Source organism: Diorhabda carinulata, chromosome 8, assembly GCF_026250575.1.
Source record: "Diorhabda carinulata isolate Delta chromosome 8, icDioCari1.1, whole genome shotgun sequence".
In the NCBI taxonomy this organism is placed as follows: domain Eukaryota; kingdom Metazoa; phylum Arthropoda; class Insecta; order Coleoptera; family Chrysomelidae; genus Diorhabda; species Diorhabda carinulata.
The window spans coordinates 14,732,268-14,758,217 of record NC_079467.1 but is presented as its reverse complement, the minus strand read 5'-3'; the positions used below and the strand labels follow the sequence as shown (position 1 = coordinate 14,758,217).

Below are 25,950 nucleotides of genomic sequence, written 5' to 3'. Positions count from 1 at the left end.
CATACTAAATTTTCCTTCAATATTTTTAAGGTGCCATCATGTTTTTTCCTATTTTTCCCTGGAAACCGGATGCATCGGCACAACAACGAAACCTTTAGGGCAAAGTCACGTCGCCTAGATCTGATGCGGTGGTATGTCAGTGGGTGATGCGAGTAGGCTACATCTTCCACCATTTTGTTCGTTACATTAAGCAAATCTCTAAAGAATTGACATTAAACAACTCTATGAAACATGAGAAAAACCTAATAATTTTATAAGGTGTTGATAATTTCAAAACGGTTGGAAATATTGTATATTTCATTTGTTTAACGACTTCTGAGAAATGCTTAAATTATTTAAGGTGGTAGCAGTTCATGTGACTATGAGAATATTATATTAATTGTCGGTTGTTTTTAAATGGATTGAGTAGTTGTATTCTTGAATAATCCTCGTATGCGATTAAGAAAAAAACCATATAATAAAAATATAGCAGAACTTTACTCACGCGGTATTAAACTGATCCTTCAAAGGAGATCCCTGCTGGACTCCAATAGCATAAGGTTTCCTAGAAAACTCTTCCCCCACAGTGGTTAAATCACAGTTGGTTAATTCCAAATATTTAATATCGGTAGCGTCGCCCAGGTATGCGAATCCTTCACTGGACGACTTAGAGCTTCTTACTCTTTCTACTGCTTCTTCTAATGTATTCACTAACCCGGCTTCTTTCATTGCTTGCCACATTTTTGTATATTTGTCGCTAACTGGGTAATCCCATACTGCCAACTTTGATCTTTCAACTTCTGAAAGACTGTCATTGAGGCTCATATCTTTCCAAATTCTGAAAATGATTATATTTATCAATAGCTTAAAAATTCAAACCCGATTCGCTATAGATTCGTATAATTAATTGACAAATTAGATAAAAACAGAAAAATTTGGAGAAAAAATATCTTTAGTTTTCAACAAAACCTCCACCTAGCTCCATTCCTTAGATAGTTGAGCACAGATCGATATAATTTGAAAGCAATCCATAATTTGGTAACTAATAGAGCGAGAAAGCAGAGTATACTTTTGCTTCAAAATAAACACTAATGATATAACATCTAAGCTAATAAAAAATGTTATAGTGATCATAATGTGGTTACATTCCACCATTCTGAGGCACCGACCATTTTTGAATTGAAGTTGAAAGTAGCAAAAAGTCTGTAGTGACCATAAACAAAATTATAAAATTTGTGGATAGTTCGAAAGTGGTAAATCTTTAACAGAATTTGAAGAGGCTGGTGATGATATAATTAAGCAATTAACAGGCAATAATGTTCAACACTATCCTGGAAACGAACAAGTTTACTTATCTCAGATAAAATTTGTTAAAATAGAAAAAAATGCACCCAAGTTACATGAAGAAAATTCTAGAAGGACATTTTTATAAAACGAAATTGTATTAAATATCGTAAACACTTCATCAGCATTTATTTTATTATAAATATGAATTATTGTAAACAACTTGGTAATGTTTATAGTTAATTCGCTTAAAAGATTAATTGTAACCATTCAATATTGTAATTTTGGTATCAAATAAATTTTTAAAAATAAAATTTAATTACCGAAAAATATAATTCCCTTACATAAGTACAGGAATAAACATATAGGTATGAATCAAGCTTATTAAAGAGTTGGCGTGCCGACGAGAACCTTTACAAACAATACATGGTACTTTGAATCAATTATATTCAAGAAAACAATTTACAGTATGCATGGAAAAATTTGTTTCTGTTGAAATTTGAGATTTCACTGAGGGAGTAGGGTTGATTTATGTTAGGTTAGGTTAAATTGAGTCGCAACTAATCTACCATACTGATTTTATAATCATAAAGTATATTGTCGGCGATGAAAAAATTTGATAAAAACCTATTTTTATTAGTTTACCCAATAGGTGAGGGGTATTATTCATATTGGACATTTTTCAAACTCTCTGGGCAATATGAACAGTGCCGGTTTTAACATTATCAGCGCCCAGCGGCACCTCTCAACTGCTGTTCAAATCTATACGAAAAAAAGGCAAACTATTCATCAAGATAACCATTTTTATATCCATTTATTTCAAAAAAATCTAATAAAACTTCACTTTGTTAGCCTCGTCGACATCTTTTAATAAGTTATCATAGTCGTAAATGAATCGTGTAAAACTGATTGAAAACACAGTCGTTTTTGTATTTTTTGACTTTATACATGTAAATTTGAATAGTTACAAAGAATAACACATTTGAAAATGTTTTTTAATCGATGGAGAGCCCTCTCTCTTTCACTTGTGTAGGCTTCTCAAGCCCGACTGGTTGTGCCGGCCTCTGTATTTGCTTCACGAGACTCGCCAAAAAATTGTTATGTCTTTCGCACAGGGGCGAAGTCAACAGGAAGAATGTCGAAATTTGATGTGGATCCAGTTTAACCTTTAATCTTTAACCTTTAACTTTTGAATGATTGAATTTATCAAAAAATTGTTAGGAAGCTTTTTTGTAGAGCGTTAAATTTTTAACAAGAATACATCTTGACAATTCCAAAATCTCGTGCCCATCGTGTGTTACGAAATTTCAAATTCAAATGCTTTAATAATCTGCCTGTTTCTACATGTAGGTACCTCTGGTTTTTATCGTCTCTAAAACGGCTCAAAATACAGTCAAGAAACTTAACAGATCAGAAAAGTTCAGTGCTAATGAATTGACACTAAGCAATCGAAAATTAACATTCTACAGTCAACTGTCAACAATCAAGTCAAGAGTCAATGGTCAAGAGTTATCGTTCAAACACAGTTAACAGTTAGCATTCCACGGTTAAGAATAAAAAATCGACAGTTTTAACAACGGTCATCAGTTTCTGAAACCCAGTTTTTAACTGCTTTTCAGGGATAACTCAGCCGAAAGATTCTGGTAGTCACAACTATATAGCGGGTACAAAGTTGTTTTAAACGTATTAAATTTGTGGATAATGCCCCGCAAACAAGGAGTCACTAGTTCATCTACAGATATACGCAAATCATCAAAGGATCGTCAGACCACCGGCCTAAAATACTACTATGTATATCTTTTAGATGATTTGTTATTAGGGAATAAAGCAGTGAATAAAGACATTCATAATAATAAATAAATAAATGAGCTCCAACGTCGATTTATATACAGCAACATTCCAGTAGTGGCGAGCGAAGTTATTTGTCAAATGTCAACAGTTATCGGTCAACAGTCGTCTGTCAATGTTGACATCTTTAGCATTATATTTATCTTTTGCTATGTTACACACACATTCCAAAGATTACAGTTCGTCAAATATTTGCCTCCCTTTCTCGACTCATAATTTGTTGTATTTACTTACGAGATAAGCTTACGATTAGTTAAATAAAAGCTTCGTTGCACCGTTGTAAATTGAAGGAGATGTGGCCGACCACCTGCTTCCGTTATCTCAGAAAACAATGAAGCTGTGAGATAATAGGTCACATAAGATCGTCGAGTAGAGTAATCTATGGCAGAATTAGTAACGGACATTGAAATTGAAAAACGGCCTCCAAAATTCGTGTTTGCGTGAGAATCAAACTGGTCAAGCTTATATATTGCTGCAAGAAGTATCGATTTATCGCTAACATGAAGTTAAATTGTTTCTCTATCTTATTTGGGCTCCAGATCAGGTTTCAATGATTGTTTTTCATTTCTCACTGCAAAAGAAAAGTTACTCGGCGGACGATTTAACAGTGACATTAAAGTTTTATTAACCTATGAAGAGGAAATTCAACAAGTTCCAATAGAGTGTTGGTCAAAGAGATTTGAGAAATAGGTTCATTAACTGAACAAGTGTATAAAACTGGAGAAATCAAAGTCAATAATATATTATTACAGTATTTCATTGTATTACTAAAAGTGAAAATCCATTCTATAATATTAACAGAAGGTCCAGGATAATTCTTATCAATTTCTAGAGCTTAAAGTACGTCTAAAAATGAAGCTAGATTTTTTTATAGAGGTGAATTTAGAACCATATTTTATGTAGATATAACTCAAAGTGTTTTGATTAAGGAGCTTATATTAAGTTACTTAATTTCATGTCACTATCTGCTTTATCCTATATAAAGGCAGGGTACTTCCTTAAATAAAAATTGTAGATTTTGTATTTTACAAGAGAGATAATGCTCTGTATAAAATACGATGGATTTGAAAATAAATAATAAAAAAAGTGATGGAGAACATTTTTATTTTAAAAAATAACTGGGAAATATATATACTTACTCATAAAATCTTGCTTCGATATTAGCCATTCTTTCAAAGTAAGTTTGTGCCGAGGATCCATTCAATGGTGCGTACTGAATCTTATACTGCTTCGATAAATCATCCAAAGATTCTATTGGAGTATCCAATCTAGAAACGGTGAGGAACGCAGCCAGATTTGCCGTATAAGAAGCAATTATAATGAATCCAAAAAGCCACCACGTTGCAGCTACGAGTCTACCAGATAAATTTTTTGGAGCTTCTCCACCACCTTGTGGGGTTAAGGATGTCATGCAAAACCAAAGGCATTCTTTTAGATTAAATTCACGCTTCTCTTCGTCGTCCTTATATTTTTCTCTGTTGTTTTGATAGCTGTAGGGAGACCAACGGTCGAATACCCACATCAAAAAACTGCAACGGAAAATAACGGAAAATAATGTTCAGTATTGCAAACAATTTACGAACGTGTTTATAAATTATTTTTTTAAATGTATGCGATGCATATCGATAATCAATGAAATCCGTTGGCGTACTTTAGAAAAAAATATTTATTCTTAATTATAAACTGATATGCAATTAGTTTGGCTGATAATTGGTCTGAATTCATGAGTAGGATAAATAGATACTATAATCAATTAGGGAACAAAACAGAATCTGAACATCAAAATATATTTCCTTACCATATACACTGCAAGCCAAAAGTATCTAAATTAAAGTAGGAAAATTAACTAAAACCCCTATCAAATAGTAAGTGTTTAATTAAACTGTTGAAACATCCAATAAAACACTTTTTGACAATAAATATACTGAGTATACTCGTAATATTAACCGTCCATTCTAAAAAAAGTGTAGTTATAGTCATGAAAAAATCCTCTTTAACATTCTATGACTTTTTTCACAAGTCTAGGTATACGAGCAATCAATTTCTTCTCGCGAGAGTTGACCACAATTACGCATGTTCCTATGAAGTTCTTCCCACAAAAGTTCAATGGAATAGAGATCCGGACCCCGAAGAAGCCAAATCATATTCATTAACCCCCCTTGTGCCTTTTTCTCTTCCATATATCATCTGCTTAATTTGGAACTATACATGGAAGTATCGTTCTGTTAAAACATGAATCCATCTCTAATTAATTATAAACTCGAAGGAACAGCATTTCGTCCTTAATTTTTTTGTATTCTCCTTTTTAATAATGCCTTCAATTTTTATCAAATCGCCAGTTCCATGGCTAGAAAAGCAATCCCATAATCAAGCCACCACCATACTTAATTCTTGGTACTACACAGTCTGGGATCATCTTTTCTCGGGCACTGCGTCGAACGTAAATTCTTCGTTTTGAACCTTATAGCTTAAACTTGGATTCATCGGTCCAAAGAGCTTTTTTAAAATCTTTTTGAATCCATTTTTGATGGGGAAGGATCCACTGCATACGTTTTTTCTTGTTTTGTGACCTTAGCAAAGGTTTTAGAACCTCGACACGACCATACAACTTCACATTTCTCAATCGCCGTTTACTGCTGTTAATAATAAAGGCTTAACTTTTGTTTTGTTTACTCTTAAGTATCTATTTTGCTTGCTGGTAACAACAATGTAATTATCTTCACTTGACGGGGTCTTCCTGAGAGTGGACGATCTTGAAAACTGCCTGTTTCAACTCAAGTCTGCGATAACTTCAATTGTAAAGCAATCTCAGGTTAGGATTTGCCTTCATTATGTAAAATAACAAAAGCAGAACGCCCTTCACTGCTACTATCGCTTTTTCGCCTGATTTTTCCATTTTAATACGTCTTTATTGCAGAAACCACAAGTTTAGACTAATTGAGATTTTTTGTGCAGAAACCGTAACCTCAGGTAATAATAATTCGAGAGTACGTGTTTTCAATAGTTCAATAAATATATTAATGACAGATGGGAAACAAAAGCAAAGCAATTAATTATTAGCCCATTATAAAAATATTATTACGATTCTACCACTTGGCTGCAACGCAGCGGTTGACGGTGTTCGGAAAGTATACATGTTTATTGTCCAATAACATAAAATTAATTAAAAGAATGACTTCATTAGATATTAACTATAGAATATGAAGGTGTACTTTTATTTTATTTATATTATGGGGTTTCATTATAATTAATAGATAATTATGTTGTTTTAATGTGGTCTTAAACTTTTGTATACACGGATTTTACAACAACTAGCAAATTATTTTAATAAATATAATATTCGAAGAAATCATGAAGGATGTGATGTATTATTGAGATATTTGACTAAACTAAAATCACAAACACCCAAAAACAAAAGTATATTATTCAGGGTGCTTCTATATTTGACCGATAACGCTTTAACACAGAGAGATCTGAATAAATGATTAATTTTGATATAGAAACACGAACCCAAAATCAAAAGTTTGCCATAAATCAAGAACGTCTTTAATTTATTTTATATTTGGAGACCATAATGAAGTAATATTTTGACATAAGCAAACTTTCGTAAAATTTAACCAGTGGCGCGCTGTAAGGGTTAGTTGTCACTTTTATCTCCCTATTTTTTACGCCACTGAAGCAAATTCTTCTTTCAATTTTTAGTTAAGAAACTTGTTTTACTAATCATAAAAATAAACATTAAGTTCCATTACTTTTATTGTTTCAATTTGTGCAGTTGTAGAAAAAGTATAGTGTACAACATATGCGAAAAGTACTTTTCTCAATTGTGAGAAAAATTGAACTTTTCCCACTTGTTGCACAATATACTATTATGATTTTCAAATAAATATTTAAAAAAAGTGTTTGAGCTTATACAAGTGCACAATTATTATGTAATCACATTTTTCTTATTGTTTTAGGTCGCATTAATAATCTGGAGCTTGTTGGACGGTCGAATTAGTGAAAATGAAAATTTTCGAAGTTGCTTTTTTTAAAGAAAAAATTTCGGTTGAAATTCCAGATTCCAATATGGGTGAAGATCATTCGAGACTAGATGAACTTGAGAAAAAGCATAGAAATACATATATTTTTTGTTCAGTTTAGAGGAGGAATAGTGAGAAATCATCCAATTGGGCAAAATACAATAACTAATTTTTTACAAAAAATTGCCACTTTTTGAATTTAGAGGACTCGAAAGGCTTTACAGGCACCTCTCTAGGAAGAACCGCCGCTACGTTACTTGCCAACAGTGGTGCAAATGTACTCCAATTAAAAAGGCTGGGAGGATGGAAATATAGGACTGCGGCAGAAGGTTATGTGGATAGCTTAATGGAGAATAAAACCAAAACTGCCAATATGCTGTCCCAATGTGCCATGTCTTCTAAAGCTGTTGTAAGTAGTTCACAAACCTTAGTCATTCAACAGCCAAGTAATTTGTCGACCAAAGAAATAACTGTTGGAGACGCCAGCGCTGATGCTGGCCTAAATATTTTTATAAACGCTTATAATAATTCAAATTTAACCATCAATTTCAATAAGTAGCTTGTTGAATTTTATTGGTCTATAACTTAATTCGTGCGGTTTGATAAGAGATGGCGTAACTTGTATAATATTACATCGTTCCAATATTCCGAACGTGCGTTGGAAAGCTACTGTTATTATATGTCTTTTCAGTATATGTCATTCATTTGAAGCGCAGTAATAATTTTTTTCCATCATTTATGTCGAACTTTGTCTCTGAAAAAGTGTTTTTGAGCGGGAATTCTTCTTCATTACTTAAATATGAAGAAAAATGCTGATGAATGTCATCGTATTTTGGTGGAAGTTTATGGTGAACATGCTCTAGCTGAGCGCACGTACCGTACCAAAAGTGGTTTGCACGATTTAAAAGTGGTGATTTTGGCTTGGAAGACGATGAACGTCTTGGGCAGTCAAAAAAGTTTGAAGATGAAGAACTGGAAGCATTACTCGATGAAGATTGTTGCCAAACACAAGAGGAGCTCGCAGAATCTTTGGGTGTCACTCAAGCAACCATTTCAAAACGTTTAAAAGCAGCTGATTATATTCAAAAGCAAGGAAATTGGGTTCCACATGAAATCAAGCCGAGAGAGGTCGAAAGGCGGTTTTGCATGTCCGAAATGCTGCTGGAACGCCACAGAAGGAAGTCATTTTTGCATCGGAATGTTACTGGTGATGAAAAATAGATTCATTATGATAACCCCAAGCGCAAAAAATCGTATGTGAAATCCGGCCAACCAGCCAATTCAACGGCAAAGCCGAATATCCATGGCGCGAAGATAATGCTCTCTATTTGGTGGGATCAGATGGGTGTGCTGTATTATGAGCTGCTAAATCCGGATGAAACCATCAATGGAGAACGCTACCGAATACAATTAATCCGTTTGAAGAGAGTAGTAGCCGAAAAATGCCCCGAATTTGCGACCAGACACGAGGCAATAATTTTCCATCACGACAACGCTCGGCCCCACGCTGCTATTCTGGTTAAGAACTATTTGGAAAACAGTGGATGGGAAGTTTTACCTCATCCGCCTTATAGCCCAGACCTTGCCTCTTCTGACTACCATTTGTTCCAGTTTGTTTGTACCAGTTGTATCATTGTAGCTTTTCACGTGACACATTCACGTTCAAACAGTAGTTTTATGCCATTTATTTCAAGTAATTGAGTCATTCAAAGGGATACTTGAACTGATAATATTCTGAATTTTGTGTTTATCCACAAACACAAGGGTTCTTAAAATTATGATTTTAAACTAAAAGACGACATTTTTGGCAAGCAAAAAATTGAGGTCACTTCAAAATTTGCGAATAATGTCATTCGATGTATTAGAGTACGACTTTGATGAAAAATGTGCATTTGCGTACATTTCCCTTGCCTATTTTCCAGTTAGCTGTTGATTCTTTGTGTAAAACCTAACGATTGTAAAGTGTAGTGATTTAACAGGCCCATAATGCCTTTAGATCCGATTGTTATGGCAAAAATTGTTGCGCTTTTACAAGATGGTCGGGGGCAACGTGAAACTGCAAAAATTGTTGGTACTAATCTTTGTGGTGTGCAAAGGGTGTACCAGCGCTTTTTGAAGACTGGCTTTATCACTAGAAGACCAGGGTCTGGGCGAAAAAGAGTTACCACTGAACAAGATGACCGTTTTTTGGTGTTCACAAGTTTGCGAAATAGGACAGCTACTACGGTTTCACTGCGAAATCAGTTGCAAGAAGTGAGAAACGTCAACGTTAGTGAATGGACCGTTAGAAGAAGACTTCATGCTGCTGAACTGTCATGCAAAAAAATGGCTACAGGTCTCCCGTTGCAACGCCAGCATCGGACTGCAAGATTGAAATTTTACAGAGATCACGTTAGTTGGAATGATGATGATTGGAACTGGGTATGTTCTCAGATGAGTCGCGTTTTGGCCTCGCGGGGTCAGATGGACATCGACGAGTGTGGAGAAGACCCGGGAAAAGATATGCTGAAGTTTGCATTGACGAGCGTCTTCAATTTGGCGGTGAGTCAGTTATAGTTTGGGCGGGAATCATTGCACAAGCTCGAACAGAGTTATTCTTCATAGAAAATGGCTCCCTAACCTCTCACAGGTACATTACGGAGGGGCTAGAAGACCATGTTATGCCTTTCATGGTGACTATGGGGGAACGTGGCGTTTTTATGTAAATAATGCGAGACCACATACAGCCAGAATTGTGAAGGACTATCTAGATGAGGTAGAAATTAGGCGGTTTGACTAGCCAGCCCACAGCCTAGACATGAATCCCATAGAACATGTCTGGGATGAGTCGGGACGACTGATCCGCAGACACACACCAGCACCAAGAACTGCCCAGGAGCTGAGAAGATTGCAGGAATGGGATAACATCAACCAGAATGTGAACTTCAACTCAATTCAAAGTATGTCGCACCGCCTTTAAGCAGTCATCAATGCAAGAGGAGGGAATACACGTTATTAGTGTCAAGTTTTTTTTTGTTCATTCCATATCTTTCCTAACAACAAAATGTTGAATTTCGCCCAAAAAGTTTCTTCTTCATTTAATTGGCCACTAAGAATTTCTTCAACTTTTGAAGGTGCTGCTGGGCCTTTATACCACAATGTTCGCAACTTATTTTCTTGATTCAGTTTTGTTAAATTCTTCTTTGTCAAGATAATGCAAGATAATTCGAGACCACATACAGCCAGAATTGTCAGGGAGTATCAGGATAAGGTAGAGATTAGGCGGTTTGACTGACCAGCCCGCAGCCCAGACATAAATCCCATATAACATATCTGGGACGAGTTTGGACGATTGATCCGCAGACATACACCAGCACCAAGAACTGCCAAGGAGCTGAGAAGATTGCTGTTGCAGGAGTGCGATAACATCGACCAGAATGTGATCCTCAACTCAATTCAAAGTGTGCCGCGCCGACTTCAAGCAGTCATCAATGCAAGAGGAGGGAATACACCTTATTAGTGTCAAGTTTTTTTATTTTGTTCGTTCCATATCTTCCCTAACAACAAAATGTTGAATTTCGCCCAAAATGTTAATTTGTTGCTTTTTTAGAATAAATCATTAAATCCAAGACTAAAATGAATTTTTCTTTATTATAGACTATAGAGTATCACATTCAGCTTACAAAAGCACATGCTATGATGTACAGTTTGTGAATACTCTCTGAAAACGTAAACTTTCAAAGAACATGAAAATTTTAAGGTGACCTCAATTTTTTACTCGCCAATATATATACGAGAGTTGTATGACAAGTCTGAAAATGTCAGAACTTATAAATTTAATTGATGTAATATATGTTTACGCATGTGGTGAGAGATTCTCAATAAAATTTCAGCCACGTGTAACTGAGTCGTGCAGATTTGTTTGAAAATGAAACAAATTAAGGCATTAATTATTTTTTTTGCATGAAAGTGAAGTTAGATACTGTTTACGGAGGGTCTGCATCATCATGTAGCACCGTAAAATTTCCAATAGGGCTTATTTTACGTAGTTTATTAAATCTTTGTTGATTATGCAGGAAGACCACAAAGTAGGAATGTTAGACCGACGTCACCGATCATATTATTTTTCTCCACGCCATATATGGAGGGTTGAAGGATGTTACATTTAAATCATATTATGATAAACTAATTGGAGCTCACCTGGTGAAAAAATAAGCAGCCAATATGCATAACCACACGTCATTTTCTAGAACCGTCAGAAACTTGAACAAGCTAGTAGAAGTTTCAGGTAACTTCATCAAAATGGTAATCCCTACTAAATCATAATACGGCACCGTGAAATCCATGACGTTTTCTCTTTCGGCCATCACCGACATCGCTCCCAAAGCTACATCTGCCCTTTTTTCGATCAATTCCCTTACCATACCATCCCATTTGCCATTGTCATCCATTGCACCATATTTATCAATGGCAATTAAGTCATAATCGAATTTTAATATTTCAGCTATTTTGTTTATAAGGTCTATACAATATCCATTGAATTTTTTAGGGGCGTTATCGTCCTTGAATACGAATGGTTTTTGCTGAAAAATGTTTCAATGTATTTTATTATTCTGAGCATGTACTTGGAAAATAATTCTCAGTAACACATTTCAATTAAGGTTTTCTCAGTTATATCACACATTACTGCCAAAGGACGAAGCGCAATAATAATTAAGAGGAAAATATATTGAGTAATAAAATATTTCGAGACTGAAATTTTGTTTGATTCTATAGTAGGCTAAAATTCTTCAATATATCCTCGTATTTTAGATTGTACAATCGTATATATGGTTGATAAGAGATATAAGTGGTGTTCCTACTGCGTGAAATCTCAGATAATTTAAACTCATTTAAGTGTAGCTCATTTAATTTTACGTCCCATTTAAATTTATTCAAATCAGAAGTTGTTTTACGGCAATAAAACGGTTCAGCTTATTTGGCAAATGACTGGAAAGTTTGAGGAAATATTTACTTTTTTTATTAATGCGCAGTGATCAAAATCGTGGTTAATATTTGTATTGACAAGTGTATTTTGGGTAAGAATACAATGAGCTGGATGACTGTCTCAGCTTATCATTCCGTATGATTCACCATATCAAAGGAAGAATAGGTGAACTGATAATATCAGCTCAATTTGAAATAAATCAGAGAATTTGTAGAAGAAAAGCTCTATATAAATTGCTTGAGATGTGTGTTTGCTCAGATATTATTTGTTCTCAGCGGATGATGTGTAGATCAACATGCTACAAAATGAAACCAAATTTTCACGATAATTTTTGTCGTTATTCCACTGGGAATAGATTATTTCAAAATAATTTGAATAAGAATTTTGTGCACAGAAATTTTTTCTGTTCTTTCTTCGATATATTTTCTCATCTTTCTTAGTCGACCTCCGCTCTATGTTCCGTTTGGTGATTTATCTCTCGCTATTTTTACCAGTCTATCATTGGTCATTCGACTTATATGTTGGTTCCATTGTTTTTTACGCTGTGATATCCATTCGTTAATGTTATCTACGTCACATAATCGTTTTCGCTTCTTTTTCGCTCTAATAGTGTTGTACAGAGATACGCTTGTATGATGTATTTCATTACCAAAAATATATCAAAATATTTACCTCAACAACGACTATTCTATAAACGACATCGGCGGTTAAATTAATCATAGCCTTGGAATTGGCAAGTGTCAGATTATTATCAAAACCTGAATTCCAAGTACCGAGAGAAAGAGACTTGTCAGAAGCGCCTTCTCGAACACCAACAGAAGAAAGAACCATCTGGAAATCCATGTAACTCAAGCCATTCGACACTACCAATAAAGGACCGTACGTGAACGGTTCGGAGTTTTCCTAAAACAAAAAATATCCAAAAATTTGAAATCTAACCATAGAAACCAAATAGATAGTACAAAATTAAAAATAATTAAATAAGAATACATTACTTCAACTTTTTTTTCAAATTATTGTATTTTGGTATGATACTCTTGCCATCAGAACCGTTAAAAGTTTGACAAATGAGGAATATTCGTTAAATGTTTTGAATTTATAAAAAAATCTCAAGATCTTATTGTTGCCAAATCAAATTCACATGTTTTTTTTATTCCTTAATCTGAATATTTTTCGTTTTGAACTCTTTTCTCTCGTCCATGTTATTTAATAAGAAGCTGTGTCTTGTAATTTGACAACAGTTTTTATTTAGGTTGTTATTATAAATGAAGGATTATTTTCCAGATTTATTATTTTTTTCATAATAGTTTTCAAAATTTCATCTTTTGTGATACTGTATCTTGAAAAAATGCCTCTTCTTCTTCTTCCTCTTCTTATTCTATTTTAGGCAGATTGCCTGTTCATTCTTCGCAGCATGACTATGGCCTCAATTGATGGTAAGATTATCAATCTATCTTTTTGTGGCCTTCCATTCTGCATTTTTGCCTTATGTCGTCCCTACGTTCCCTATCTATGAGCGTTTTTCCAGTAATTTTTCGTAGGACTTTCATTTCGCTTGTTTCCAGGAGCCTTTTTATTTTTGCTGTATCAGGTCGAGTTTCTGCTGTGTACGTCATTATGGGTCTGATTACAATTTTGCAGGTCCTTGATTTGGCCTCAATACTTATGTATTTGTTTTTTCATATAGTGTCGTTCAGACATCTGGCCGCTCTTGCTGCTTTTATTGTTCGCTGCTTCACCTCCGTCTCAATATCACCATATCTGGATAGTTCTATACCCAGATATTTAAATTTCTTTTCTTGCTGGATTATTTTGTCGTCTACGACCAGCTTGCATCTAAGAGGTATTTTTGATGTTTGATTGTGAGGTTTTGCAATTAAAGCGATATAGCAGCCTTTGGAGGTCGTCATCGTTTTCTGAAATCACCACAGCATCGTCATCATAGCATAGGATTGTGATATTGCGGTTACCCATTTTGTATCCGTTCAATCTGCGTACTTGCTTTATTATTTCGTTTATAATTATGTCGAAAAGGAGTGGACTCAGTGAGTCACCCTGTAGTATTCCTCTTTCCTGGCCTGGATTTTGTTCGCGCTGTATAGATTCTCTATTACTTTGATTAAGGTATGGGGTACTTGTCTGTCATAGAGTAAATGTGTAACATCCTCTAACTGAACCCGGTCAAATGTGTTTCGCAGATCTATGAAACACATGTAGGCTGGTTTGTTGTATTCGATTGACTTCTCTGACATCTGTCTTATAACAAACACTGCATCAGTGTATGATCTTCCCGTTCTTTCCATTCCCATTCCGCCTGCATAGTTGTTGGTTGGAATGGAAGGAAGGTTCCCAGGTTAGGTTAGCACCCTGCCTGAAGTAAGAAAAAACTTATATGCTCATAGAACCGACAGCCTGCCTCGGAACCGGACGAAATAAAAGAAAAAATGCTATTTTGAGAAATATAAACAAAAACATAAATTTGAAACCTTTTTGTTCTGACGTACGAGTATGAACTAATTTCAAATAATTCAAATTATGCGCCATTAATTAAATTTAAATTTACCAGTATTTATGTGCTACTCAAGTTTTGATATAGACAAATAAAAACAAATATTTATAATTGGATATGATTTTTCGGAATATTATCCATTGAAATCAATAGATTTTTGCATGCGTTTGAAGCAATTGTCGAAGCATTATTTCTATTGAGGTAACCCCAAAACATATGATTTGAACGCGTCAACTGCTTCTTCAGATGTAGAAAAACGTTGACCTCATAATTTATTTTTGATCTGCAGGAATACGAAGAAATCATTGGTTGCCAAACACGTATTAGCCATCAATTCGATGTTTTGACTGTCAAAAACTTTTTGTTTAAACTGATGTGTGAGAGCTCACATTTTCATGGTAGAGATTGATTCATCTTCTGCAATAATTAGTTTCACAAATTTTTCGAACACTGGTGTTCCATTGAGAATTGACCGTCTTACGTTTCTTTAATGGAACGGTGGTGACATATCTAGTTGTTCGGAAACCATTTGCGACCATTTGCAAGTACATTTGGCTCTTCTTGAAAGACCCATACAGTCGATTGATGCTTAGTTTCGGGTTCATACGCATAGATCCATGTCGCCTAACACGGTCTTATAGACGGTCTTTTGAAGCACATTGATTTAATTTTCTCAGCACGAGTTTTGTTTGAGCGATTTTCAAATTATGCGGTATTCAACGTGAATGAATATTTTTGCTAGCCAAATGCTTATGCAATATTGAATGTATGCGCTTGTAATTAATACCCAAGTATGCGTCAATCTCACGGTATGCCACATGACGTTCTTGCAATATCAATTCATGCACAGGATATATGTTCTCTGTCACAATAGCCGATTTTGGACAACCTTTAAGAAATTCATCCTGCAGGGAAGTGCGACCACGATTGAATTCGGAAAACCAGGCGAAGCACGGTATCTCGAGACGATTCTCCATAACCAAAAGTCGAAGCGAGTTGATCGTCACACTGCTGTTGGTTTAGTCCACGTCAGAGTCAGGAAATCAACACACGAAAATGTTCGGATTTCATTACATGAAAATGAATGTTTCGAGTATCTGTAAACAACTAAACTAGCACTCGTATGACAACACGCTTTAGGGTAGACGGACCGAAGGGTGAGATACCTAGTTTTCTGACAAATGGTTAGGATAGTCCTGAGTGAGTTTAGAACTCTAGTTATTTCATTTCGATTTCTTAATAAATAGTGCTCAAAATGCAGTTTTCAAGAATTTTCGGCCCTTCACGAGGCAATTGGAAAACTAAGGACAAATTACGTGATTGATTATTCACAATCCCACACCGCACACATTATGGAAGAAATGTTATAATAATGGAAGTAATGCCTATTCATTATTGTGTATTATTAAGTAAATTCTTCTGTCATAGAAACACTGGATTGGGACCCTTATGCAGTACGATAGAAAACTACAGGCTGAAAATAATTTTAAATGGTAACTTTTTTGAAAAATTTCACCATTTGCCCAATAGAAGTTATATAAATACCTTTATATTGAATTACCTTGTTGAAATATTTCTTAACATCCAAATCCACTCTTTTAGGGCTATTATTACCATTGTAATCATCGCAAGTTATATAATCGGTTACCGCATTTTTCCAAACGCCATCTGCAATCATTTCCCTAAAAATAAAATGTCCATACTACAGAATAGTGTAGGAATAGCATCATAAGTTTAAATTATTCGCAAATTCGGATAAACATGTTATTTGTTTGAGAGATTTCCGAATTGTACTCTACTGGTTGACCTTGTCAAATCTGGCAAATATAAATTGTTGAGAAGGAAACAATTGTGATAAAGTATTTCTGTTTTCTATTTAACAATATTCATATTTTACATCCATTTTCTAATTGTTAATGTGCGTGATAACTCAATGAGTCAATGAGTTTCTGTTACAATAATTGATCATTTTTGAACAACAAAAACGTCTAGCATCTTACCCAATATTATGTATAATATATGAAATAAGTATGAAAGCAGATAGACCAGAGTTAGAAGTAGACTCTAGATTATATATCGTTTAAGTATGTGCGCATATATCTGTTGTTTAACACGTTCACGACCGCTGTTCCTAAAGTTGGCGATGCTATATAGACCAACTAATTTTTTCTCGTGTAAAATAACTTTAGAAAAAAATATTTTTGCTTGTTTTAGTTTTTGGCGTTACTTTATCTTTTTTTTGTGTGTTATTATGTAAGGTCACTAATTTGTGTCGTTGGTTTAAGGTAAAATATTATCAAAATAAACCACATGTCACAATAATGTGACTTAATATTTTGAAGTAAATGTTACATATTTTAGGATTTTATGCTCAAAATTGAAGACAACATATGCTTTTTGAATGTATACGTTTGTAAAAAAACTCATAATTTTTAAGAAAAGTACTCAAATGAAAAACTAGAAATGTAAGAGAACGAATGGAACATTGATTTTTTCAATAGATCCTGTTTTACATTTTTGTTCCATATGCCAAAGCATAGAGACGGATATAATTCTATAGAACTACCTTTATTGTCCTCACATGCCACACAGGAATACCAGATCGTGCTCCTTTTTTTTGTTGGCTGCATAATCTACACCTTTTTCTCTTTTCTTCTTCATGTGGAAAATTATATATTTGATTTTTGTTTTGAACTTTTTACTTGCAAAAGGACAATTTTTTTATTGATTTTATTTAGCAACCTATTTCCGTTCCATATGCTTAGGTCCACAATATGAAAGAACACTTTCATGTACCAACTAATACTTTTTCTTGGTGTAAATAATACGAAGTCATTTGGACTGCTCTGTCAACACCGGACATATACTTGTTATACGCAGCTACCATTTCAGGTTTAAATTTCTTTACTTCCTTTTGTGTAGTTACTTCAGCCATCCCTGACTTATGTTTACTTGAAATAATAAGAACATCTTGATAATCGTGCCATTTAAAAACTTTCATCTGTCTCTTTCTTTTCCATATAAGATTACCCTTCTTTAGTTTTGTAGTTACAACTGTTGGAGGATTTTCTTTTCTGTATATATGGTCCGTCCGATTCCGAAACCGTGTGACACAAGTGAGCGCCAGACGTGAATAGAAGCCGTAGTCAAATTGCGTCCCTCGCCTCTGGACTGTCAGGAAATGATTTGCATTCAAACGCAATAAAGTCATATGTGACTGTAGTTTCTGAGAAAAACTATGCGTCACATATATGTGCCAAGTGGTCGTGAATGTGTTAATAAAGTTGTCTAGCCTGTAACTGAGAGCACAACTTGACAGCTTGTAGATAATATGTGGAAATATGTGAACCACAAATTTTTTGCACTCTTTGTTTTGTCTTTTATATTCTGGTTTTTGACCATTTCATACCTGTATACGAGAGTTATATTAACAACAAGTGTCACATTGGCTCTTTCTGGAATAAATAGGTTCAGCTCATCAAAACCTAGGAAAGGGTCTAGCTATTGACAGGAAGATTGCCAGCTTTTTTGCATTCCTTACTGTTGTATTTGTATACCGGCTCTAAATAATGTTTGAAAGCTCTTGCTATGAAAAAATGCGATGGAATCTTAAGTTATGCTGCAGAAAACTGTTAAAAAATACCATGTCTTCTTTCTTTATAAAATGATATTTATCTCTGTTATTGGTAAAAGTTTTTGCTATCCAATGTTCCAAAGAAGATACCAAACATATTACATACACATTTGAGCTACCGTTATCGACGGTGAAATGAAACCGTTATCTAATGAAATCGTTACCTTTCCTGCCTTCGATCACCAGTCAACCTTGAACAATCTTTGTCTTTGAATACGACACACACTGTGCCTTCCGTCACCAATCTACATTGAACAACCATGAGTCCTTAGACTTGTTACAAAATGTAGAAGTGCACCTTATACCTACTCCACGCGTTGAACATGATATATCATGAAAAGTTGAAATTTCTCAATTCTTTTTTCCACAATATTCTACATACTCTTCTCTTTTCAATCACTTCATTTTCGTCATTGATTTGCGATATTCCTTGCGATTTTGGAAGCCTTCAACTTTCTTTTTCTAAGTATTGAACTGAGATCTCCATAATCGTCTTTACTGCGAGGTTATGGTGATCGTAAATACAAATTATTTTTTTATGATGCATAGGCAAGAAAAATAAAATTAGCCTACAATGGATTCCAGAACACACCGGATTGAAGGAAAATTAAATAGCTGATAAGCTCGCTAAATCGGGGACAGATAAGCCTTTCATGGAACTCTAATCCCTCTGTGGTATCATCTACAGAACAATTGAATAAGCACTGGAAAAGAAGGTAGATAGGAACAAAACCAATTATTGAGATAATCTACAGAGGCTGAGACAGGCAAAGACTCTTCTGGGAAACAGATCTGTTGATTGTATCAACCTAAGTAAGAATAATCTACAGAGTTTTATCGGAGCACTGTCGCCCCAACAAACACCTGAAGACGCAGCTAGACTTAGCAGATACTGCGGCGTGCAGGTTTTGTTGCACGGATGACGAAGCCTCTATCCACATTCTCTCGAAGTGTGGAACTCCGGAGCACTACACCTGGAAGAGTATGAAATAGAAGACGAAGATCTTTGCTAATTAAAGCCATCCCACATTCTTAACTTTTTAAAAGGAGTGGGATTGATGGATCAGCTGTAAACACTGAGTTCTCCTGTTTCGTAGAAAGAAAGGGGCACACAATAAATCCTATTATTTATATGCTTTTTTTACTATGGTCAAAAAATGGAATTGAAAAAAAATTATGTTCTAATGCAACTAAAGCTGTTGCTTTTTTCAGGAAAAATTGAATTTTATAACGAAAAAAATTAATATCATTGAGTTTTTTGAGAAGTACGGGGTAAGTGTCAAATGGGAAATTGAATATAGTCCGATGAAAAGACAATGATATGGTTTTAGTTTCGATAAATTGTGTTTAAGATCCCGAAATTCGCGAATCTTGTTTTGAATGACTCTAACTCATATGGTAGAAATCGATTTAATCGACAAATTTATACCCACATATAGGAGACGAATAAACTCCAAAAAAAACTGCTAACCTTATTTTTTTCTGGACCCTAAATGCTTGTATGATTAAAGGGTGGCTATTGTATAGGTTAGGTTCTAATATTGACCTTTTGCAATTCCAGAGGGAATATGTTCAGTGTATTTTTTAGAATTCTTGTCTTGAATCACATCTAGCCTCTACAAGGAGATATGGACTTGCTTTGGATTGTTTAGATCATGTGTGTATCATGTAAAAACAATTTACTCGTGTAAAGGCGGGTTCACACGGAGTCGTAAGCTGGGCGAGAATACTACTATTAGCAGAGTTAGTCGTGATCACTACCTGGTGTGAACTGGTATGGTAGTCGTGGTAGTGGGAGTCGTCAACGACCAAAAATAGATCGGTCGTAATTACTCCGGCATGTTGAAGTGAACACGACCGGTTTAGTCGTAACACCCAACACCCAACAAATGTTAAGTTTCTAGCTTATATATACGTATTCATGTCACTTTTTGTACGAGTGAATTAATAAAAATTTACTATACTTCATTAGTTAAATAAATTCATACATTTTATTTATATATAATAATAATTAATAACATTTCCTACATCAGCATTCAAAATGTCAGTGTACAGAATGAATACAAAACAAACAATTCAATTTGTTACGGAATGTTTGTGGAAAATAAATTCTGAAGTGTACAAAGACAGAGATACAAGAGATAGAGCCTTAAAAAAATGTGCGATGAAATGAGTATCGATGGTTTTGGCATTCGTGAAGTAGTCCAGAAGATTAAAAATATTAGATCAGCTTATTATCAAGAATTAAAAAAAATAAATAACTCTAAAAAATATTTATTTTTATTTATTTTATTTATTTTTATTATGTATCTAATCCTTATAGTTCACCAGTTCAATGTGACAATACATTAAAGCAATTAGAAGACAAAGGCAATTGTGTTTTAAATAATCAAGTCGAAGTAAATTTGTCAAACGAAAAAGAGTCTGGTGAAATATTGAAACTTCCATCAAGACAGCTCAATCAAAAAAGAGGCGACGCAAAATCAATGTCCTCCACCATCATATATCGGAAAAGCCATTAATAAGTTAGGTAGCATTCAAAAAAAATTATCTTTAGAAACAGAGTTTGACATTTGGTGCTAAAATTTGGCCAAACAGCTAAACAACATGGAGACTTTGAGAGCAGTTAAACTCCAAATGTAAATAATGTCTAATCGAATGTGAAATGCAAAGGAACCATGATCACTATCAACCGAAAATTACTCAAAATCACATTTAACTGAACTGCAACCAAGGGATAAATCAGAAATAGCTCAACCTAATCACAAAAAGGATAGTTGGGATTCTTATTTATCATCGGTATATTCTCATTCTTCAGATTCTCTCTAAAAAGTATTTAAGTATTTTTCACTTAAGTTTGTTTATTTATTTTTATTTATGTAACGAGTTTGTTATGACTTTAAGTTTGTTTTTTATTTATAAAATGAGTTGAAGTGCAACAAAATAAAATTCAATAATAGATAAACAATTTATTTTATTTTTCTTTGCATAGTTAATTTATTGAAATCGTTTTAGTTGTGGCATTCATAATACCAAAGAATTATTTCATTTAGCCATAACACTGCTCCAATTCTATTGAAATAATTACAGTAATAATTTCTTAAGTTCTATTGCACTGCGATCGAAAAACCTTGGAGATAATGGCTGCAACTGGATAAGTCCATTACTTTTAGATTCTCCTCTCCAAGAACCAGGTGTAAAAGTTTAGTGCTCAAATTCTTCTTTATCAATAATTCCAAGAGAAAAATAATTCGAATCACATCTTGTCGAATCACACTTAGATCACACTTAGATCTTCTAAAGATAGTTCTTTACATATATTATTAGTGGCACAGTATTTCGTTTTTTTATCCAATCACGGACCTTTACACTTTTTTTAACATTTTTCAAACGTTGTAATTCATTAATTAAAAGTTCGTACACAATTTTTGTACTTTCCTGTTAAGCCATGATTAAATACATTAAAAACACAAATAAATAAAAAACGCACTATAATAACTAGATGTTAGCGACGGTTCCTGGTCGCGACGCCTAATTCGTGTGAAATTAAAATGCTTGTGAAAATTAAGAAATGCAATGTTTCACTCCACCCGAAAGGTTTCTTGAAGTACTTATCAATCATAAAATATGAATTGTTGACTTCTGGAGAAAAATTAATGAAATGTATTAATAAGAAACTTCTTTAATTCAGACTGTAGATTAATAATTTTGTAACAACTTTTTTGATTGATAAAAATAATTTCAAAACTATTTGATGTCATTATACTAATTTGAATTCTGATTTGCTTCGTGAAAATTACTCCTTATATAATCAGAAGCAACTTTAGTTGCTTGGGCGTAACTACATTGATGATTATTTATTTACTCAAGACTAATATCAAGAAAAAAACATTTTCGGAAAAAAGAACGCTGATACAGTATTCCACCCATTGCTCCCAAAATTCAGTTATATTGAATCAAAAGTAGCAGCGTGATGAAAGAATTCATTTCAATCGTGCTTCAGTTGCCGAAGCAGATTGTCGTTTTTTCCCATTAGGTCTGTAGATGAGTTGTTCACCATTTTTTAATCTTCTATATATGGGTGATTCCGTTCTAACTGTGATTTTTTGTATTCAAAATTTCAAGATTTTAAAATTTAACTTTTCTAACTTTTTTATGCATATTATTCATCTATTTTACTGTAAAAATAAAACTCTAAGAGGAATTTACTACAACTTCAAAGTATCACGAGCAAGACACAAATGTCGGATTTTGAGTTCCACGGTACTGACTCATTTATCCACGGTACTGACATGGTAACTTAAGATATTAAACAACAAGTGCATCAATTTTCCTCAGTTTGATCATAAACATTAGAATTTATAAGGTAATTAGTTTAAATCATTTGTTACGACAAAAAAAATTAATAATTTATCGGTAAATTCTAGGAATGGACATGACACGGTACTGACATGGTAACTTAAGATATTAAACAACAAGTGCATCAATTTTCCTCAGTTTGATCATAAACATTAGAATTTATAAGGTAATTAGTTTAAATCATTTGTTACGACAAAAAAATTAATAATTTATCGGTAAATTCTAGGAATGGACATGACACGGTACTGACATTCAAGTGATGTAGTATAAGTTTTCTTTAAGTGGCAAGTTATATTGTATAAAAATAATGTTTAAATATCTTAAGAATTATTCAATTAACACAAAATTTTTATTAATTGATTATTAATTAATGACTAGTACAAAAAAACAATACAGGACATTGAATATCACAGTTAGAACGGAATCACCCATATGTGAAAAAAAAGGTTGCTGACTACTCTATTGAAATGGTTTTATTCATCCTTCCAATTATTAAAAACCGAAAAAATATTTCATCAAGAATCACATTCGATCAAATTCCTAAATTAGGTATTCCGTCATAAGCTTTTTGATCCTTCAAAAAATATTTATTTTGGAAACTATCTAAGACCTAAAATATACAAAATAAAAATACTAAAGATAATATTTTGGGTAGCTGTTTTATCTGAAGACTGACAGAAGTAGCAGAAGAAAACCGATGATACTCCAAAATTAACAACAAACAAGCTATGGTAAAGGAGTAAATGCATAAGAAATTTTCGGCAAAGAAAAAGAAACGAAAACAAACGTACTGACATGAAAGTGATTCAGAAAGATTCTGAAGTTATCAAATACAAAGAAAATACAAGTTGAAAATGCACTTTATGATCTCGACGATGATATCACATGTAAAATAAAGCAATGCGATCAAATTAACTCAAGAAAATACTTCAAGTCTGATGATTTTATTTTCGAAGAAGAAAACATCCATTTTCCGTAGCTGTGTAATTTTTAACCAAGCTAAATCCTTAATCAACGAATGTTATTTATATTTGTAACAGTTTTGTTTCGATTTCAATTTAAACATATGACAAAGTTCGGTTCAAAGATATATCGTAATGAACTATGTCGGAATTAGCAATGTCTCATCTTCAACTTTTTCGTTTATTTAAAAAAACGGTTTGGCTGGAATCTGAGAAATATTATTTATCATTTGCACAAAGATTTATCATATTATTACAAAATAATCGTACCAAGATCAGTGCTTGGATAGTGCTTAAGGAAACGAAATCCAGGTTGACTACAGTAATTATCTTAACTTGTAATGAAACTCACAGAACACTTTGGAGGTATAAAATTTTTTATACTGACAGAATTATGCTGTATTGACATATTTCATACGCAGTGTCAGTTTTATAAAAATGCGGCTCTATTGGACAGTTCTCATGTTTCCTGTTGGTAGAATGGAAGCACGTGATCTATCTGTATCGAATGAAATTAATGTGTTGAAACCTCTTTCAAAAAGAAGTCAGCAGTCACGCGGTATCAGCGCTCATCTATAAGTCGCTGTCTTTTGTTGCCTAATGGATTTATATAGCTGCAACTATTAGGTATTGCGCAATAAAAAACTCAAAACTTGCTCACACAACTTTTCTCATTTTTTTATGTAAAAAGCAAGCACAAGAGAGTAAGCAGAAGTAAGCAGAATTCCAAAGATCTACGAATCTTGGACTTGTAGACGGTTAGAAGCTACTGTGGGGTATATAGCTTTTTGGCTCCAAGTTTTTGTGAAGATGCCTTGGCTAAATCGGCCACGTGACTATGCCAGTACATATCGCTTCCAAGCACAACACCCAATTAGCGAATTTGCGGAGATGGTAATATTTTATGTATAGACAGAAACAAATCTTAAGGTTCAACGCCACCCTTCTTTGAAAATTGAAAAAATAAAGTCGAAAAAATGAAAAAAGAACTCAGAAATTCCCCGCTTAAATGAATAGTGTTTTGAGTATTTCTAATAACTTTTGTTGCTCTCAGTAATAGTTCAAGAATGCGACATTTCATGAAAGAATATTTATTAGACGCTAAATTTTAGCGATTTGAACAGAGAAAAACTCGATTTTTTGCATGTTTTCGCGGTAAAATACGAATTAGACTGGGCAATGGTTTTTAGTGAATAGGACGAAGTAGGTATAAATGTAAAAAACAGTACTCTGCTAATCTTTTGTCTGTGTTTTTGCCAAAAAAAATTATTGTCTAAACGGCATAAATGTAAAATATTTATGTACTATTTCGTGACATATAAATTCAAAATATTATGCTTGACAAGCGATTCAAATTATAAAAATTATTTTACCAAATGATGTGATGTGGATAGAGACAAGGTTTATATCTTGACAAAGTATTGTGGAAAAAATAGTCTTGAAGAAACTAATGAAATAATATATTTTATATTCTGATCTAATCTCAAAATAGATAATTTTTGTAATCATTATGTTTCATGTCTACAAATTTTAGGCTCATGATTTTTACACTTAATTAAACCATCCTGTATACAAGAAAGAAATTATTTGTTGAATGTTCTTGTGTAATTCTAGGAAATTATAAAAGCATAAGATGTATAAGAGTTAGCAGTTCAGATACTTACTTGACTGCTATGAACGAATGAAGAAAAAGATCGAAATAAAAGGCTGAAGTTATGATGGGTTCAGTATTTAACTGATACGTTCTTCGCATAGTTCCCAATCTATCTTGGTAATTAGCATTGGGTAAAGGTTTAACAAACAAAATAGTAGCGTTTTTACAAATACATTTAATTTCCCCGTCATCTTGAGTTATAGCATGCCAGGCAAACTTTCTGCAAATAAGATTAAGAATTAAGAGAGAAGAATTGATTCATTTCATAAATGTTCATGATACCAGGTCCGAAGCTTTTATATAATCATAATCATCATTTTTTTTCTCTCCTATTGAATCGGTACTATGGAAAATAATTATCCTGAAAATGATTAAATAACAACAACGTTTATGTTTCATATTAACGGATATTTTAAAATTTATTTTAGTTTATTTGTTAATGCATGAAAGTACAGTACATGATTGTTGAATGTTATGCATATTTTACCGTATCTGCCTAGTTTAGAATCATGAAAACATGTGGAGATTTTGAGGTCAAAAAATCCATTTATCGAGGCTCCAGATGTCGGAAATCAGTACTTATGGAATTATCAATAGTTGTTTCGATTGATTTCCAGTTCGGCTTTTCTAACTGGAGTTATAAATTAAATGAAAGGGACCTATTTCTAGATAGATAGAGAGGGACTTCGTACAATAAGAAAAAATCGTCTCGTCCATAGTCCGCTTTCCCAGA

At 33.6% G+C, this 25,950-nt stretch overlaps 1 protein-coding gene across 1 annotated transcript in view; it reads right to left on the bottom strand.

Moving 5' to 3' along the window:
- The window catches only part of LOC130896946 (ionotropic receptor 25a), a 49,970-nt gene that overhangs the window by 3,818 nt on the left and 20,202 nt on the right, over positions 1-25,950 (bottom strand). Inside the window, exons 5-10 of the mRNA XM_057805368.1 lie at positions 25,228-25,437; positions 16,170-16,290; positions 12,772-13,002; positions 11,313-11,695; positions 4,251-4,640; positions 485-817 (exon numbers count right to left, since the gene is read on the bottom strand). Coding sequence (XP_057661351.1) covers positions 485-817; positions 4,251-4,640; positions 11,313-11,695; positions 12,772-13,002; positions 16,170-16,290; positions 25,228-25,437 — 1,668 coding nt within the window. The remainder of the gene's footprint in view (positions 1-484; positions 818-4,250; positions 4,641-11,312; positions 11,696-12,771; positions 13,003-16,169; positions 16,291-25,227; positions 25,438-25,950) is intronic.